Source organism: Salarias fasciatus, chromosome 22, assembly GCF_902148845.1.
Source record: "Salarias fasciatus chromosome 22, fSalaFa1.1, whole genome shotgun sequence".
Classification (NCBI taxonomy): Eukaryota; Metazoa; Chordata; class Actinopteri; order Blenniiformes; family Blenniidae; genus Salarias; species Salarias fasciatus.
The window spans coordinates 31,706,485-31,726,037 of record NC_043765.1 but is presented as its reverse complement, the minus strand read 5'-3'; the positions used below and the strand labels follow the sequence as shown (position 1 = coordinate 31,726,037).

The window sequence follows — 19,553 nt, the reverse complement described above, 5'->3', positions numbered from 1 at the left end:
CGTGTCAAGCAGTTTCTAAATTGGGTCTTACTGATGACATTTCCAATGTGTGTTTGTACAATTAAAATCCATCTTAACCAAATGTGGGACTGTCAGTCAGTGTTGATCAATACTTCTTGTTCTTCATCTTCATGCTGGTGAACTTTCTGGACCACTTGTCTTCAGAGACTCAAACTAACCCCGTATGGAGGCAACGGGAGACAACATGAATACTTGCATTGTCCTCACCTTTCATAGTAATGGCAACGAGGTGGAGGAGAGGAGCCGTTCTCAAACTGAAACACTGGCAAACCAGACATCGTTTTTTACCATGAATGTTGGAAAACCAACAAAAGGAGAACTATAAGATAAGATAATCACAAGGGGACAAGTTCCACAGGTTGTGTGTTCATGCCCATACGCACTCAGCACACACACACACACACACACACACATCTGTACGTACGCATGCTTCCACTCAGGTGGTTTAGCTTCTCTTTTATTCATCACTCAGAGAAAAGAATCCATTCTGTCTCTTCTCTTCTTCATGATCTGCTGAACCAGCTGGATCTCCACAGAACCTTATCGTGGTCCACAGATGGATGGATGGATAGATAGATAGATAGATAGATAGATAGATAGATGGAGGATCAGACTGCAGTCATTCAACCCTGAGATATAAGAAGTTCATACAGATATAAAAAGGAAAATTAAAATGTTGTGAAGTTAAGGGAGGAGAACACTTCCTGAAATCACACAAACACGTCTACAACATGCAGAGCAGCAAGCAGAACACCGGATCACGTCTGTCACATGTTTAATGTGTTCAGCCAGGTTTCACAGGTTTAGTGTGTGTTTAATGTGTGTGTTGGGAGTGTGTTTAGACACTGTGAAATGTGTGTGACGTCTGTTTGAGGTGTGTTTAGAGTGCGTGAAGTGTGTTTAGAGCATGTGAGTGTTTGAAGTGTGTTTGTGAAGTATGTTTAGATTGGTGGAAGTGTGTGTGAAGTGTGTTTAGAGTGCGTCAAGTGTGTTTGAACATTATGTGAAGTGTGTGTGAAGTGTGTTTACATCACGTGAAGTGTGCTTGAAGAGTGTGAAGTGTGTTTGAAGTATGCTTACATTATGTGAAGTATGTTTGAAGTCTGTGTGAAGTCTGTGTGAAGTATGTTTGAAGTATGTGTGAAGTGTGTGTACAGTGTGTGAAGTGTGTGTACAGTGTGTGAAGTGTGTGTACAGTGTGTGAAGTGTGTGTACAGTGTGTGAAGTGTGTGTACAGTGTGTGAAGTGTGTGTACAGTGTGTGAAGCGTGTGTTTGAACCTGCAGCAGAGACATTGAGCTGTGGAGGAGATCATGCAAGATTTCATAAAGAAGTCCAGTAATCGATTACTCTCAGTGAACATAATCATACAGAACTTTCTACAAGCCCTGACCTCTGACCCCTGACCTCTGACCCCTGACCCTAGAGGAGTCCTGTGGCTCAGGCATTCAGCAGTGAGAACTCTGACCTCTTCTGACCTCTGACATCTGTCAGACTTACAGTAGATTTGAGTCGTTCTTTATGTCAATAAATAAAAGAAAAGCTTTGAAAGAAATTAGTGTGTTTTAACGTCAACATCACATTTCCATTTGTTCAATTCTGAAATTCACAACAGTTTTCATTTTTAAATTCCAGCTGTGGTCTGCAGAGCTCAGAGGTCAGGGGTCACAGTCTGCAGGGGTCAGAGGTCAGGGGTCACAGCCGGCAGGGGTGAGAGGCCAGGGGTCAGAGGTCAGGGGTCACAGCAGTAAGGTGGAGCTGAATGAAAGCAGGGCTCTCGGGCCTCCTCCAGGCGCCGCTCCTCTTCAGAGCAGTGCGTCTCTCCAGCAGTTTCATGTTTCAGTTGGGTCCCGATGCGCCGGCTGCCACCAGTACCACCAGTCTTTGGATCGAGTTATTGCAGAGTCCGGACAGAAACGAGCCCTTCGCCGGCGCCGGCCGGCTCCTCCGTCCCTTTGGTCGAGTCCTCACAAAACCGTGGAAAGTTCCAAAGCATGCCGAAAGGAAGGAAAGAAAGAGCTCACTGATATCTACTGAAAAGCAAAGCGGCTAAATAAATACGGAGCTGGTCACTCTGCGAGGCGTGAGGGAATCAAGTATGGCTCATGAGCACTGAGGAACATGCCGAGGGTCAGATTTCCTCTGGAATATCTTGCAGATCTGGAAAAGAGATGAAAGATTCTGTTGTTCCAGTTTAGATGCCCAAAACTACATGTTCCGTCACTGCGCTCAGACAACAGTGCTTCCACTCCTGAGCACTGGGGGGCGCCGGAGAGTCACTCAGCAGCCAGTCTGCCTGCAGAACCTTCATTTCTAATCAGATTCTTGTGTTTTTATCACACAGTAATCATCACTACACCACCGTGTGGTTCCAGTTGGTATTACACACTCTAACTTCAGTTCGCTACCAACTGAATTCGGCTCTGTGAGAACAGCAGAAATTAGTTTTGAAATAAATGAAATGTGATTTTAGAAAAGTCTTTTCAAGAGTTTAAAAACACCAGATGAATGTTTGATCTTACAAGCATCATTTCAGATAAACCTCAATAACTAATATCCAATAACTTCATGAATAAAAGTGACTTCTATACAAACGTGAGTGTTGTGAATATTTGACCATTCACATTAGCAGGATATGCTAATAATGCTAATAATGCTGTTGATTACTGAAATACATGTAACACTGAGATACATCAAACAAGAATCACAGCGGAGCTAACATGTGGGTGTAATACTACTTTGTACCACTAGATGGTATCTGGAGTCAAGGAGCCTGTACCTCAGTGAGACGCAGAACGTAGAACCTGAACATTAAAGAATCTTTTAAACTGTGACAGACTGTGCTCTGCAGCGCCACCCAGTGCTCATTCCTGCTCACAGCGTCACTGAGGCTCTGTTTACACGACAACGTTTCAAGTGAAAACATCGTTTTTCATGATCAAACGGCAACGTTCTGAAAACGAGAAGTGTAAATTCACATGTAAACGCAGAAACTCTGGGAACGGTGGAGTTCCCATGTTGGTCCACTAGATGGAGCTGATGTAGTAATGAAACCAGAGAACAACACTCTAAGCATGAACGATGGGAGAACACGCAGAACCAGGTACCAAAGAGAGGACCAGGACCAGGAGACCCTGGACTGAGACCAGGACCAGGACCAGGACCAGGACCAGGACCAGGACCAGGAGACTCTGGACTGGGAGTCACGGCACTCTGGAGGACAGCCTTGTGTTGTGATTGTCTCTACTGAGCATGTGCAACTCCAGCTGGGTTCATGGAGACCAGGACCAGTGACCAGTTCACCGCCTACGAAGAGACGAAGTGGGAATGTTCTCCAGGACTTTCCTTCCAGTGACTCCAGACACCGTCGTTATGATCCAGATTCCCAAAACCCCACGGAAGTCTCCCGTTTTCACTTGAAATGGTTGCCGTGTGAACGGACGCCAGCGTCGGCAGAAGAAAGCGGACAGAGACAGAGGAGCCTGAACGGAGCCCATCACTGTAGCCTAACCTTTGGAGCTTTGAGATGCAGTCCCATCATCATCATCATCATCATCTGACGTCACATCTACCTCTAGATCGCTGCCCTCCTGGAAGTGGTCTGATTGGTCCCTGATGGCCTGCTGGTGGTCCTGTCCGGAGCCCCCCCTCCCCGACTGCAGCGACTGCAATGGGAAAAAGACGGATGAATTATTATCATAAATTATTATGAATTAAACACTTCAGACGTCCATTTCAAGAAGCACTTGAGCTCCGGTCCGCCTGAAGACTGGAGTCTGGCTCAGGTTCAGATTAGACTGGAACCCCTTTCCACTGAAGCTAGCGGGTTGACCCCTGTTTTTTAAAGACGGTTCAACCCGCTACCAGTCGGCAACTGCCTCCTTTCCCACTGCCTGCAGACCCGGGTCTGGTCGCCTGCAGGCGAGCTGCATGGCTGCGTTTTTCCGCGCTGATGTTGTCGCACGTTGATGACATCATCAGCACGACGGAGCACAGCGACATAAACAATGGAGAAGAGTTGAATCTCCTCTTCCCCACAGATCAAGAGAAGCTCTCTGATCTCGCTGTTGGGTCATCGTGTCGAAGGAAATCTCACACTGTGTGCAGATATAACTAGCGTGCTAACGTAGCCACGCTACGGCATCACGTAAATCACTGCGTCGGCCCGGTGCAGGGTCGATCGACCCGGTGCAGGGTCGATCGACCGGTCGGAATGCTGCTTACACTGTTTCCCACTGCCATGAGGAGCCGGGTGTCAGCGGGTTTAAACAGGTTCTTGGGCCAGTGGGAAAGGGGTATAGCTTAACCCTCCCCTGGTCTCTGTGAGCTGTGATCTGGTTCAGAGAGAAGATGAGACGGAGAGCGCAATGCATTCTGGGGAGGAAACAAACAGAGCTGACAGCGTGGATCCGACGAAGCGGAAGCTAGGCGAGAAGAACCGGTTTGGAGGACGTTACGTAGTTCAGTGACGGACGGTCAGAAGGAGACGGAACATGGCGGTTCGGTTCGGTTCGGTTCGGTTAAACCAGCCTGAAGCCGGTTTCCCGTCTGCCGCGGTCTCACCTGGCCGGTCTGGTCGGCGGCCGCGGCTCCGCCGCACACCTTCAGGTGGCGCACCTGCCTCTCCAGCTTGGCCCGGGCCTTCTCGCTGTCCCGGAAGCGGCTCTCGGCGTCCCGCAGCCTCAGCAGCTCCTCCTGCAGCAGGCTGTGCTGCCTCTGCAGCAGGGCCAGCTCCCCGATGGCGGCGCCCGCCGCGCCCGCGTCCCGCTGCGCCCCGTCCCGCCACGCCGGGCGCCACGCCCCCGTCGGGGACGGCGCCGCGCCGTCCTGCGGCTGCAGCAGCAGCTCCAGGATGGAGTCCTGCTTGATGACGGCGCCCTGAGAGACACGGCGGCGGATCAGACTGAGCCGTCGGCTCAGAGCCCAGCAGCTGAGAGAGACGCTCCAACAAATCATTTATCCACCTGTAACCTTTAAAGAGGATGACGGCACTAAAGTTCCATCATCTGTTGTAAAATTTTCTGATTTTATCATATTTTTCTTAGCAATTGTCTGGGATTTTAACCTGTTTAATATTTACCCTCTAAATTCTGGGAAAACCATTCGCACCTTTAATTTGGCTTTTCTTCTCAATTTTATTGTTGTTGGCTGTTCCATCAGCTCTCCCTTTGTTTCAGTGTACTTCATAATCTCAATGTTCCGTTTCATTTCTTCATGAATCACTGTGAATGCGCTGTGTCTGAACCCTGCCGTGTCTCTCAGCTTCTATTCCTTCACACAAATTAGCCATTTCTCTGCTTCAGCTGTTTGGGTTGTTTTACTGTGTAGCTTTCCTCATTCCTTTAACTATTTTAGCAGTAATTTATATTTGTAATTATATAAAAGGATATTTCATCGTGTATTGAACTCACTGCTGTTTTTTTTTATATACAATAACAGAAGAATCAGGAAACTCCAACACATTTTCACCCTCTGATCTGTTTGATCAGCAGACTGAAGCCACTGACCTGGAGGGCGTGGAGGTAAACGCTGAGGTTGACCAGCCGCTGACAGATCTCCTGCCAAACACACACACACACACACACACACACACACACGCTTTACTGAGGTCCGTCTGAAACAAACACACCCCAGGCGGGTGGCCGGGACTCACCACGGCCCGCTCCTCATCCTCAGGCGCCACGTTTCCCTTCAGGAGGTAAAGACACGTTCCACAGCACAGTGATGAGGACGATCTCACAACATGATGGTCAAACCAACACAACATGACAGGATGAGTGACGGGGGGGGGGGGCACTCTGTGGCGCCGGACAGAGGGATTCATTCAACAAAGGCTGGTGAGAGAGACTCATTCGATTGCCATGAAGAATCAGCTGGTTTCCAGCTGGATGACACGTTAATGACCTCTGACCTCTGACTTCCAACCTTCACACAAACCTACTCTCTTCATGTGTTCTGCTTCCTTCACTTTTTCATTCGGGACAAATGTTTTAGGTTTTCTGACAGCTGAAAATCATAAAGAGCTGAAAACTCAAAGTTTCCCCCTGACTATCATGACAGGACAGGTGGGACAGGTGGGACAGGTGGGACAGGTTGGACAGGTGGGACAGGTGATATAGGTGAGAACAGATGAGAACAGGTGATACAGGTGAGAACAGGTGGGACAGGTGTTCCACCTGAGTGCCAGTGTTGTGAGCTGTGAGGAGTCTGACCTCTCCATGGATCCGGGCCATCAGAGGTCTTTCCATCTCAGCACATGACAGTAAAATGAGAACCTTTCAGACCTTCAGGAACAAACCTGCCTGCCATCACGTCCACTCACCTTAGCAGCGAAGAACTGATGAGCTCCATTGACGAGCAGCTCCGGATCACCTGAGAGGAAACCAGCAGGTGAGTCTGAGTGGAGCATCTAGACTGGAAGCTTCTCTCACTGTCCCTGAATTTAATAAGAGTTTATGCTTCAGTTCTGTGTGTGAAACAAATGAAGACGATCAGTCACGATCATGACAGTCTCAGGAGAGTTCATGGGCAGCTCGTCCAAAACTAAGCATTTCCATTCATGCTGTTTCTAATGTGACAGATCTGATGTTCTCATGTTTCCAAATCATGGAGATTTTTGTATTTGATGTATGGTTCTCTAAATCTGTCATGTTGCTGAGTGTTCCAGAGGCTGAGAGTGGATGATGATGGTGACGATGATGATGATGTGATGATGATGATGACGGTGATGATGATGGTGATGATGATGATGATGTGATGATGATGATGACGGTGATGATGATGTGATGATGATAATGGTGATGGTGATATGATGATGATGGTGATGATGATGGTGATGATGACGATGAGAATGATGGTGATAATGATGGTGATGATGATGATGATGATGATGATGATGATGATGACTGTCAGACTCTTCGTAGACTCACTGGTTTCTCCGACCTCCAGGTGGTTCAGGTGGCACAAGATGGGGACGTCCATGTTGGAGCCGAGAAGGAGCTCGCTGAGCCTGTCCACTATGGACACACACACACACACACACACACACACACACACACACACACACACACACACACACACACACACACACACATCATTCTTTGTCCCAGTGCATGCGATGCGTACGCAGCAACCAGCAGTGAGGGGTTTGGTGTTCTGTTCAGGTTTCTGAAGTGTGTTTTCAAATGTCTTTTACTGTGTGTGTGTGTGTGTGTGTGTGTGTGTGTGTGTGTGTGTACATCCGGGAGTGTCCTGGTGCAGCGTTACCCTCCGCCGTGGCGTCCAGCAGTAATTTCTCGGCTCGGGGGGCCTGAGGCGTGTCGGCTCGGAACATGTAGCGAGTGACGGGGAAGTGGAGCGCCTCCTGGCCGCTGGTCACCTCCGCCAGCTCGCAGAACAAAGACACTCTCTCCTGGAGCAGCTCCAGCATCTCCTGGTCCTTCTGCTGGAGGTCGGCTGGGGGAGGGGAGGGGGAGGGGGGTGAACACGGTTAAAATCAACACACACTCACACTCACATTAGAAAGAGACACAGAGCAGTCCTGTGTGGAGAGCTGTGGAGAAAGACAGATTCATCAGTCGATGGGTTTGGTCACTGCAGTTCTTCCTGTAACTTTAACACTGCAGATGATTTTCAGGACTCCCCAGTACAACATTAAATACTGGGGTTCTTCAGCTGTTCCATTTATTAGAACCTGTTCAGTGTTTTCAAGTTTGAAACTGTGACTGTGTTTTGGCTGGTGGTGTGTATGACAAGTGTTGTCCTTCACTGAAAATGAAACTTTTTGAAAACAGCTCTCAGAGTACAATTGCTTTCAAAATGCTCCATTTCCTGTCTGAATGGGAAAAAGAAACATTTTCTGGAACTCTTAGTTCTTCTCATGAGCTCCACGGCACCAGTAGAACAATGGAGCCTTCAGAGCTTTTGATAGAATTTAACACAACTTCTACACCATCGTCTGCATACAGGGAGAACATTTCTTCTATTCAGACACTGAGGACGGACAGAGACGTGTTTTCTACAAGTTCACTGACTTCACTGTGTCGATTTTGTAACTTTCACTGTATAAGAAAACTCAAATGAGATTGAACAGCTCAGTAGCTCCTGCTGTTCTTTTTGTGTTGCGCTTGCTGAACACATGGCTAGTCCACGACAAGAGAGAATGTCGCCTTCAGGACTCCATGAGGATGTAGATCCAGGTGAAGCTGTGTGTCTGCTGACCTTTCAGTCTCCTCAGATGAGCTTTGTGCTCGGGCTCGATGAGCGGGAATTCTTCTCTTGACGGGCACCTCAACACAAAAAACACAAACAGATCCTCCTTAGTACCAGTTTTGTTGGCGATATGATAGAAAAACTTGATCAACGAAAGGGTTCAGGGTCAGGATCACTTCAGAGTCCAGCAGAACCTCAAACTGATCTGGTGGTGGAAAGAATGTTATTTCAAATCAAAGAGTCTCGGAGTGGTACAGAGTCCCCTTTAAAAACACAGATGTTTCAAACAGCCTAAAGTCCACTTTGAAGAGGTTTTAAAGAGCAATGAACAGCATGAAGGCAACAAGACTGAAAGGCTCAAAGTCGAGGTTTAAAGAGTCTTAAAGCTCAACACACTGTTTTTTCATCACACTGATGAAACGACGACTCAACAGCTCAGTGTGTGTGTGCATGTGTGTGTGTGTGCGTGCGTGTGCGTGTGTGTGTGTGTGTGTGCGTGTGTGTGTGTGTCCTCACTTGCTGACAGCTTGCTGGATGTGTCTCATCCAGACGTTCTTGTCCTCCTTGTTGGCAGCGTGGAACTCGTACATCTCCGGAGGAGAAGAGTCGCTGATGAGGAACATCCCTCGCTCCTGGTTGGCGATGTCTCTGACGATGAGGTTCTGCAGGGACAGCACTGGAGGCTTGTCCTGAGGGGGGAAGGAGAACACACACACACACACACGCACACATCATGTGGGGTGTTCACCAGGTGTAGAGTCTCTTCAGTCTCTACAGGAGGTTTTCTCACCAGACAAGGGAAAATGAACTTCTGGTCCTTCTCTTGCAGAAACACCAGGATGTCTGTCATCAAGAGGACCTGGATGTCTACACACACACACACACACACACACACACACACACACACACACACACACACACACACACACACACACACACACACACACACACACACACACACACACACACACATCAATATCCTATTGAAAATATTATGCTTTGCTCTTTTGACACCTGCAGAAACAATATAATAATTTATCTTCTGGTAGTGTTCATGTCACTTCTTGTTCTCTTCCTGGTGGTGTACCTTTGACCCTGGTGGTGTACCTTTGACCCTGGTGGTGTACCTTTGAGCCTGGTGGTGTACCTTTGACCCTGGTGGTGTACCTTTGAGCCTGGTGGTGTACCTTTGACCCTGGTGGTGTACCTTTGACCCTGGTTGTGTACCTTTGACCCTGGTGGTGTACCTTTGACCCTGGTGGTGTACCTTTGACCCTGGTGGTGTACCTTTGATCCTGGTGGTGTACCTTTGACCCTGGTGGTGTACCTTTGAGCCTGGTGGTGTACCTTTGACCCTGGTGGTGTACCTTTGAGCCTGGTGGTGTACCTTTGACCCTAGTTGTGTACCTTTGAGCCTGGTGGTGTACCTTTGAGCCTGCGGGTGTACCTTTGACCCTGGAGGTGTACCTTTGACCCTGGTGGTGTACCTTTGAGCCTGGACCCTGGGGTCTTCCAGAACAGCGTCCCCTCATGCAGCAGACTCCTGCGCAGCAGCTCTGCAGGTTTGAACAGTCCTCCGTCCCTCACCCTGGTCTCGGTACGCTGGTCCAGCTTGGCCTGGATCTCCTGCATCCGCTGAGTCTTCTCCAGCTCCTCCATCTGAACACACACCCAGGGCGGCTGAGGACACACACTCTGGACCAGGCTGCTGTTGTGTTTGTGTGTGTGTGTGTGTGTGTGTGTGTGTGTGTGTGTGTGTGTGTGTGTTTCTGTTGTGTATTTTGCCTTCACACCACTTGACCTAAACATTCTCTTCATTTTCTGTCCTTTGGGAAGACACAAAGGGAAATATTTTTGATCAAGTATTGATTTAACGTGTCACATTACTAGATTTAGTAGTTTGTATTGATAGGTTCAATAACCTATCACTCTTATGTGTGTTTTAAATTGTATTAAATCAGGTTGGTGTTCTTCATCCTGAAGCTCTCTGGCTCCACCCAGCGGTGGAGCTGTGCTCTGCAGCTGGACTCCACTGAACATCTGCCACAGCAGGCTCTGGAGGGAACTGACCTGGCAGAGCGACAGAGAAACGCTCCGCTTCAGAACGTGGCAGAACAGCTGATGTGTCCGATCAATCATGCTGCTGATCGGGAGACTTTGACATGAGAGAGAGAGAGTCTCTGTGTTTGTTGGTCAAAGTTCAAACTCAAAATAAAAATGAGATGAAAATAAGAATGAGTTAAATCACATTTTAGGAATACAATATAAGAATAAATACAAATTTACCAACTTTACAAAGTTTATGTATTGATTATCATTATTGGGGCGCCGGGTGTGTCGGCTGTTTGTAGAAACTTTCATTTATTTTCTTTCAGATTTAGGTCTTTCTTTATTGTGGCTGTGAAGGTTTTCTTCATTCTGAACTGTTGCTGGGTTTGTTTTGGATGTGAAAAAGGGTTTTATTGAAGTTGTGAAGGTTTTGTCTGCTGTGGAAACAGAAGAAAAGGCTTTCACCTGTTGATCGATGGAGCTGAGCAGCTCTCTGATCATCAGCAGCGCCTGAGCCAGAGACGAAGCCTCCTCTTCATCATCTTCATCGTCAGAAACAAGAACAGAAACAACGAAACAACATGACTGCGACTCTTTTCCCTCATAAAGTCACTGAACAGACTTCAGATATCTTCAGACTCGGAACTCGGCCGGCGATAGAATGTTTCCCGCTGCTGATATAATCTGGGCCTCTGCTGATGAGCTTCAGTCGTGTCAGAAGCAAATCTTTCAGCTGTGTGTGAAAACTGCACCTCAGTGGAGTGTGAACCGGAGAGAAACTTCTTGAAGGCTGGAGATAAAGCCAGACCGTTCACTCAGCGTTTGCACACAGTCAGAGGGAGCCAGTCTTTGCTCTGCTGCACCATAAAGAACTGGATAATCCCACAGACATTCATCTGAGTGCTGTTTTGTGGAGGAGCTCCACTGGACCGTGAGTCATGTGAGAGTGAGTGGAGATGGTCCCAGCAGTAATTCGGTCGGTGGTTTCTGCTGCTGCTCCACCTTCACCTGACCTCAGTCATTCAGGATATACAAAAGATGGCGGCGCCCAGCTCGGCTGGTTCATAACGGCATTGAACAACACTGACAATCCAGCGATGAGTCCTGGGTGTATGACCATCAGTTCCTCGGACTACAGACCAACGCTGGGCTAAAGAATAAGCTGACCTTCAGGACGCCCCTTCCATCGCTTTAAATATTTAACATACACTCCCAGGGGAAGAGCCTGGGCCATCTCAAGCCAGATCAAAGCACACAAACAGAGCTGAGAGACTGAGGGAATGGTGGCCGAGCTGGGCCGTACCAGACGGCACCGTTAGACTGAATGAGGAAGCTACATCCTGTCCGGGGAGGAGCTGAGGAGCCGGTGGAAACGGTCTCTGGTCAGTGCTATCCTGGCTGGGAAATCCAGGAACACCCCCAGCATCAGCATCACGGCGGCGCGAAAACCAAGGAGACCCTGCGTGTTGTGGACCAGACCAACAAGAGCTGCAAACCACACATCCAGAGGCCGTCGTCAGAGCAGCTGAGGGTTTCCATCAGGGCTCACACCAAGACTGTTCTCTGCAACGCACTGGACTGAACACAGACGTCAGAAACACTGACAGAAGTGCCTCCATCTGGGCTCCTCTGACCGTGTGACGGTGACGCTCGCAGCAGCATTCAGACCAGAGGAAGACCAGAGGCAATGCAGCTCCGGAACCGGAACAGACAGGTTCCATCCCAGCAGTTCTTCTTAGCAAGGTGCCAATGAATCACTGTGGACTAGAACCGCTGCTGCATTTCACCGTTTCTCTGTGAAATCTCTGTGCAATGCGACTGCTATGCGTATAGGTGTAGGTGTATGTGTGTGTGTGTGTGTGTGTGTGTGTGTGTGTGTGTGTGTGTGTGTGTGTGTGAGCTGAGCCTGCTGTGTGGACGCTACCTGTGGTGTTGTCCAGGATGCGCTGGATCAGAACCGGATACTTGGAGATCCGCTGAGTCACCAGGAGGATGCACTCCTGAACGCCGTGGCAACGCAGCAACGGGCCCCGACTCACTCTCTGCGCACACACACACACACACACACACACACACACACACACACACACACACACACACAAAACGAGTCAGAGAGAACAACAGACGGGCGCTCACACTGCACTCAGATCATCTGTCAGTTAACACTCTTTCTGTGCTCCTCAGACTTCACAGGATTTTCATTCCCACATCCAGTGAGTCAGTTTGTCTGTCCTCTATTAACACATCAGTAATTCACAGCCCTCCTGCTTCACTCTCACACCTCGTCCTCCTGTGTTCCCGTCACTTATCCATCAATACAACCAGTTCCACGTCAGCACTTTCACAGCTAACCTCTACCAACATGTTTCCGCTGACTGTCTCTCACCAACTCAAGCTGTGTTTTCAGGTGAGGTGGATGGCGTTTCCTCACCCGTATGAAGAACTGGAACCTCTTGTCTCTGGCCAGCAGCTCCTTGTACAGTTTGACAGCTTTCAGATGACGACTGCAGAACTCAGCGTAGGTCTTCCGGATGTCGTCTGCCCAGTGGTCTGAAAACTGGAAGAGGTACACACACAACGCACACTAAACAGACTAAATTGATGCCTGCTGTACCTGCAGTAACTGATTCAACCACTGGGAGGCACACTATTTCAGTAAGAGAAAGGAAGAGCTGAGAGATCAATGATGGAGCACTGAGAGCAACAGTGAACTGCAGTCAGACTGTACTGTGACCTCTGCTGTGGAAGGTTAAAGGTCATCATCCAGGTGAGCCCACCTGCTCTACCAGAATGTCCCCCAGCTGGTGAATGGTGAAGTTGCGGCTGGATCCGGGATGGAGGCTCAGGTTGCGACGCAGAAGCAGCTGTGCCAGGAAGTGTGAGTGTATCCTGATCAGCTGGTCCAGACAGGGCAGCATGGTGTTGACCACGCTGGGCTCCATCTGGAGCTCCTCCAGCATGCCCTGCCTGAACACCCGGTCCATGATGTGCAGGGTCCGCATGTGGTGCAGCTCGGTCTGGATCAGCTCTGCCACAAACACAACACAGTCAGTGAAACGGACCGACCGGCCAAGTAAAGTGGAGAAGTCTCAGTCACCGTAGATGACGTCCTGCCTCTTGATGACGTTCTTGCGGTGCGTCTGCAGGTAGCTGCTGTCCACAGCCATGCTCCAGGAGTCCGCCTTGAAGTCCTGGCCCTCCAGCTCCAGGTCTTCCAGGACCGAGGTGTAGTACAGGTCTCCTGAACAGGACTCAGTCGTCAGCATAGAGGCTCACACAGCAGTTCAGACTCCACTGAGGCAATTAAACACTCTATAAGCTGTGTTGTTTACTTATGGTAAAAATCTGTGAATAAGAGTTTGATAGCGACACCAACAGCAAGTCATGTATGAATAAAAGTGAAGAGGAGTGAGGAGATAAACTATCAGGATGGATGAAATCAGAATGCTGATGGATATCAAAGGGATTGCCCTATAGCAGAGGTGGGAGATTGAGGCCTGATCAAGTCATCTCCATGCCATGTTTTTTTGCTCTGACCATGTACCACAGACAAGCTGAGGAGCAGGGTTGATTAGATTCACCTGGTGTGATACATGGTCAGAGCAAAAACATGGCATGGAGATGACTTGATCAGGCTTCAATCCCCACCTCTGCCCTATAGTAAAGAGCAAGTCTGCTATCAGGGAGTTCCCTAACTTTTCTACATGAAAAAGTAAATAATTAACTAATTTAGAGGGGCTTGGGGGAATTGCCTGCTGCAACATTTGAAAAAGTCAAACTTTACAGTTGATCTTAATACCTTCTGCATATGTACCTTACGAAGTGCTTTGAGAGGAGTAAATAAAATAAAGTCAGTAAACAAAAAGTCAGATCAGAACATGTGCTTGAGTAGTGCAGAGACAGTATGTTGAGCTTCCTGGAGGACTCAGACTGTGTGTGAGGAGTTCAAATGTTCTGGTACCATCGTCGTTGAGCGACTCCACCGACATGGCTCTGTTCCTGAAGCTCAGCGAGTCTGTGGACTGGGACAAGATCCTGCGCAGGCCCAGAGGAGAGTCCTCACTCAGAGTCCTGCAGGACACATGAAAACTCTCAAGGAAACAAGAAGAGCTCTAAAACTCAATAAAAAGATCTCCACAACTCAACGAGAAGAGCTCTAAAACTCTAACACTCAAAGCTCTAAAACTCTAAAACTCAAAACTCTAAAACTCAATAAGAAGAGCTCCAAAACTCAACAAGAAGAGCTCTAAAACCCAATAAGAAGAGCTCTAAAACCCAATAAGAAGAACTTTGAAACACAATAAGAAGAGCTCTAAAACACAATAAGAAGAGCTCCACAACTCAACAAGAAGAGCTCTAAAACCCAATAAGACCAGCTCCACAACTCAACGAGAAGAGCTCTAAAACTCAATAAGAAGAGCTCTAAAACACAATAAAGAGAGTTCCACAACTCAATAAGAAGAGCTCTAAAACTCAATAAGAAGAGTTCCACAACTCAATAAGAATAGCTCTAAAATCCAATAAGAAGAGCTCTAAAACCCAATAAGAAGAGCTACACAACTCAATAAGAAGAGCTCTAAAACCCAATAAGAAGAGCTCTAAAACTCAACAAGAACAGCTCCACAACTCAATAGGAAGAGCTCTAAAACACAATAAGAAGAGCTCTAAAACCCAATAAGAAGAGCTCTAAAACTCAACAAGAAGAGCTCCACAACTCAATAGGAAGAGCTCTAAAACTCAATAAGAAGAGCTCTAAAACTCAATAAGAAGAGCTCTAAAACCCAATAAGAAGAACTTTGAAACACAATAATAAGAGCTCTAAAACACAATAAGAAGAGCTACACAACTCAATAAGAAGAGCTCTAAAACACAATAAGAAGAGCTCTAAAACTCAACAAGAACAGCTCCACAACTCAATAAGAAGAGCTCTAAAACCCAATAGGAAGAGCTCTAAAACTCAACAAGAAGAGCTCCACAACTCAATAGGAAGAGCTCTAAAACTCAATAAGAAGAGCTCTAAAACTCAACAAAAAGAGCTCCGCAACTCAATAGGAAGAGCTCTAAAACTCAATAAGAAGAGCTCTAAAACTCAATCAAGAAGAGCTCTAAAACTCAATAAGAAGAGCTCTAAAACACAATAAGAAGAGCTCTAAAACTCAACAAGAACAGCTCCACAGCTCAATAAGAAGAGCTCTAAAACTCAATAAGGAGAGCTCTAAAACACAATAAGAAGAGCTCTGAAACTCAATAAGAAGAACTTTGAAACACAATAAGAAGAGCTCTAAAACACAATAAGAAGAGCTCCACAACTCAATAAGAAGAGCTCTAAAACTCAATAAGAAGAGCTCTAAAACACAATAAGAAGAGCTCCACAACTCAATAAGAAGAGCTCTAAAACTCAATAAGAAGAGCTCTAAAACCCAATAAGAAGAACTTTGAAACACAATAAGAAGAGCTCTAAAACACAATAAGAAAAGCTCTAAAACTCAACAAGAACAGCTCCACAACTCAATAAGAAGAGCTCTAAAACCCAATAAGAAGAGCTCTAAAACTCAACAAGAAGAGCTCCACAACTCAATAGGAAGAGCTCTAAAACTCAATAAGAAGAGCTCTAAAACTCAACAAGAACAGCTCCACAACTCAATAAGAAGAGCTCTAAAACCCAATAAGAAGAGCTCTAAAACTCAACAAGAAGAGCTCCACAACTCAATAAGAAGAGCTCTAAAACCCAATAAGAAGAGCTCTAAAACTCAACAAGAAGAGCTCCACAACTCAATAGGAAGAGCTCTAAAACTCAATAAGAAGAGCTCTAAAACTCAACAAAAAGAGCTCCGCAACTCAATAGGAAGAGCTCTAAAACTCAATAAGAAGAGCTCCAAAACTCAATAAGAAGAGCTCTAAAACTCAATCAAGAAGAGCTCTAAAACTCAATAAGAAGAGCTCTAAAACACAATAAGAAGAGCTCTAAAACTCAATAAGGAGAGCTCTAAAACACAATAAGAAGAGCTCTGAAACTCAATAAGAAGAGCTCTAAAACACAATAAGAAGAGCTCTAAAACCCAATAAGAAGAACTTTGAAACACAATAAGAAGAGCTCTAAAACACAATAAGAAGAGCTCCACAACTCAATAAGAAGAGCTCTAAAACTCAATAAGAAGAGCTCTAAAACCCAATAAGAAGAGCTCTGAAACTCAATAAGAAGAGCTCTAAAACTCAATAAGAAGAGCTCTAAAACTCAATAAGAAGAGCTCTAAAACTCAATAAGAAGAGCTCCACAACTCAGTAAGAGCTCTAAAACACAATAAGAAGAGCTCTAAAACTCAACAAGAACAGCTCCACAACTCAATAAGAAGAGCTCTAAAACCCAATAAGAAGAGCTCTAAAACTCAACAAGAAGAGCTCCACAACTCAATCGGAAGAGCTCTAAAACTCAATAAGAAGAGCTCTAAAACTCAACAAGAAGAGCTCCACAACTCAATAAGAAGAGCTCTAAAACACAATAAGAAGAGCTCTAAAACTCAATAAGAAGCGCTGCAAGACTCAGTCGAGGAAACATTTCAGGACAAACTGCTCCTGCTGCACATGGACATCCAAACAAATAGGAGAAAGAGAGCAGTGAGCTCAGCTCTGCCACCTACAGTGAGACAGAGGTACTGACTGCATCACTTCCTGCTTCATCAGTGCAATTTCATAAAGAAATGTGATTGACTATTTTAGCCCTATCAGACAAGTGTTGACCAGCACTTCGTGTTTCATTAACTCCTGAAGTTGAATTCATGTCTAGACACCAGCTACGTTCTCCACATCCCTGAAGACCTGCCGGAGGCCGGCCCTGCAGCTCACCCTGCGATGTTATTGGTGGAGACGCTCTTGGACAGCGAGAGGCCGGAGCGACCGCGACGGGAGCCCAGTAGAGACTGGCGCAGGCTGTCGGACGGGTAGATGGCCGAGGACGGGCGCTCACGCATCCCTGGAGCTGACAGAAGAAAAGGTGGTCGGCAGAGGAGAGAGAGGATGGAGGAGGAGGACGAACCAAATCAATGAAAAACAGGGCAACTTGTCCAAAAAGAAGAGCTGAACTAAGAGAGAGAGGATGACGGAGAAAGAGGGACAGCAGCAGGTGAAACGGCTGACAAGAAACACACTCCAGAAATCTGACTGTGAAAAGACCGTCTTACTTTTGGAGCGCAGGGTCACGTTATTTCTCATCAGGGTCATCTTCTGCTGCTGTGGGCACAAAGAACACCGGAGTTTGACATCAGCATCACCTTGACAGCTCGCTCACACAGCGCTCCAACTTACATAGACTTCTACTACGAACCTGAAAAATGAGCATGTGACATCAACACCACCACAACAACAGCAGCAACAACAACAACAAGAACAACAACAACAACAACAACAACAACAAGAACAACAACAACAACAACAACAACAACAACAACAACAACAACAACAACAACAAGAACAACAACAAGAACAACAACAACAACAACAACAGCAGCAGCAACAACAACGGCAAGAACAAGACCAGCAACATCAACAACAACATGAGCAGCAATAACAGTAACAACAACAGCAGCAACAACAAGAGCAGCAGCATTTGTTTCTAATCAACTTTTCATTTTCTCGTATGATGTGATGACGGGGTGAACTAGCTAGAAAATATCTTTGTCAAGATAAAAAGCGGATTTAAAATCGATCTAAAAGTCAAAGATGTCCCAGATTCTGATGACAGGATGAATGTTCAGACGTAATGGTCCAGAATGTTTCCTGAGATCTGGATCAGCTGTGAAACCTGTCAGGACAGATGTCCTGGAAGCAGTGACAGTGGAGTGAAGTTTTGGGTTTTAGTTTAGATTCTCTGCTGCTTCCCTCAAACCTCTGAACACTGAACGGTCTCTGGTTTCTGCATCCCTGCGGAGGCCAGCCGGTGACCTGACACCACTGCTGACAGGCGACCGCTGAGCAAGGCATTTCAGCCCAAACAGAACCCTGTGATCCGCCGTGTGAGGACTGCAGGAGTGTCTCACCCTCTGCTTCATTTTGGCGCAGTTGGGTAAAGTGTCCCGGCATCGGTTGTGGATGGTGGCGTTACAGGCTGGAAGAAATGAAATAAAAAAAATTAAAACACACATCACACAGTTACATGAAGAAGTCTGAACAAAAAAACAAACGGTAACTTTTGGGTTGGATGAGGTTAACTCAGAGACATGAGTCACCCTGGTGAAAATACATGGACTGTCATCATGGAGAGCAGACCGTCCCATGCGGCACAGACTATTCCAGACACTGTGGTTGCCATGGCGATAAAGAGAGAGAAGAAGCATTGTGTGGTCACCACCATCTTTTCACTTCTTCCCCGCTGAGGATGTGTGGAGTTTCCTTTAAAGGCAGATCTGCCGAGGTGGGTGGTGTTGTTATTTTCAGTGAGACCTTCACACCGTTCCTGGAGTGCTGCTGCAGCCCGACTGCTCCACTCCAAAAGCAACGGTTCGAAACCCGCCGTCCAGGAGAGGAGGGTGGAGGAGCAGAGCTGACCAGCCTTCAACTTTCACCTTATGGAACACGACTGGGGGGCGTTTTCAGGAGGCATGGGACAAGGATGGAGGAGGGGTGGAGGAGTGATGGAGGAGTGATGGAGGAGGGGCAGAGGAGTGATGGAGGAGGGATGGAGGAGGGACGGAGGAGGAATGGAGGAGGGACGGAGGAGGGATGGAGGACGGATGGAGGATGGATGGAGGAGTGATGGAGGAGGGATGGAGGTGTGAGGGAGGAGTGATGGAGGACGGATGGAGGAGGGACGGAGGAGGGATGGAGGAGGGATGGAGGAGTGATGGAGGACGGATGGAGGATGGATGGAGGAGTGATGGAGGAGGGATGGAGGAGTGAAGGAGGAGTGATGGAGGAGGGATGGAGGAGGGACGGAGGAGGAATGGAGGAGGGATAGAGGAGTGATGGAGGACGGATGGAGGAGTGAGGGAGGAGTAATGGAGGACTGATAGAACAGGGATGGAGGAGTGACGGAGGAGTGATGGAGGAGTGATGGAGGAGGGATGGAGGAGTGATGGAGGAGGGATGGAGGACTGATGGAGGAGGGATGGAGTAATGATGGAGGAGTGATGGAGGAGGGATAGAGGAGGGATGGAGGAGTGATGGAGGAGTGATGGAGGAGGGATGGAGGAGTGACGGAGGAGTGATGGAGGAGTGATGGAGGAGTGACGGAGGAGTGATGGAGGAGTGATGGAGGAGGGATGGAGTAATGATGGAGGA

General features: G+C 47.4%; 1 protein-coding gene across 1 annotated transcript in view; it reads right to left on the bottom strand.

The window, feature by feature from the left end:
• Positions 1-456: 456 nt before the first annotated feature.
• The window catches only part of LOC115409661 (rho guanine nucleotide exchange factor 2-like), a 43,013-nt gene continuing 23,916 nt past the window's right edge, over positions 457-19,553 (bottom strand). The window contains exons 4-24 of the mRNA XM_030120923.1: positions 18,314-18,381; positions 17,459-17,507; positions 17,124-17,256; positions 14,242-14,351; positions 13,378-13,521; positions 13,058-13,308; positions 12,712-12,837; positions 12,205-12,322; positions 10,746-10,822; positions 9,719-9,890; positions 9,022-9,098; positions 8,748-8,920; positions 8,241-8,308; positions 7,287-7,475; positions 6,950-7,036; positions 6,343-6,392; positions 5,674-5,709; positions 5,528-5,578; positions 4,584-4,898; positions 3,532-3,685; positions 457-2,180 (exon numbers count right to left, since the gene is read on the bottom strand). Coding sequence (XP_029976783.1) covers positions 2,152-2,180; positions 3,532-3,685; positions 4,584-4,898; positions 5,528-5,578; positions 5,674-5,709; positions 6,343-6,392; positions 6,950-7,036; positions 7,287-7,475; positions 8,241-8,308; positions 8,748-8,920; positions 9,022-9,098; positions 9,719-9,890; positions 10,746-10,822; positions 12,205-12,322; positions 12,712-12,837; positions 13,058-13,308; positions 13,378-13,521; positions 14,242-14,351; positions 17,124-17,256; positions 17,459-17,507; positions 18,314-18,381 — 2,477 coding nt within the window. The 3' untranslated portion in view covers positions 457-2,151. The remainder of the gene's footprint in view (positions 2,181-3,531; positions 3,686-4,583; positions 4,899-5,527; positions 5,579-5,673; positions 5,710-6,342; positions 6,393-6,949; positions 7,037-7,286; positions 7,476-8,240; positions 8,309-8,747; positions 8,921-9,021; positions 9,099-9,718; positions 9,891-10,745; positions 10,823-12,204; positions 12,323-12,711; positions 12,838-13,057; positions 13,309-13,377; positions 13,522-14,241; positions 14,352-17,123; positions 17,257-17,458; positions 17,508-18,313; positions 18,382-19,553) is intronic.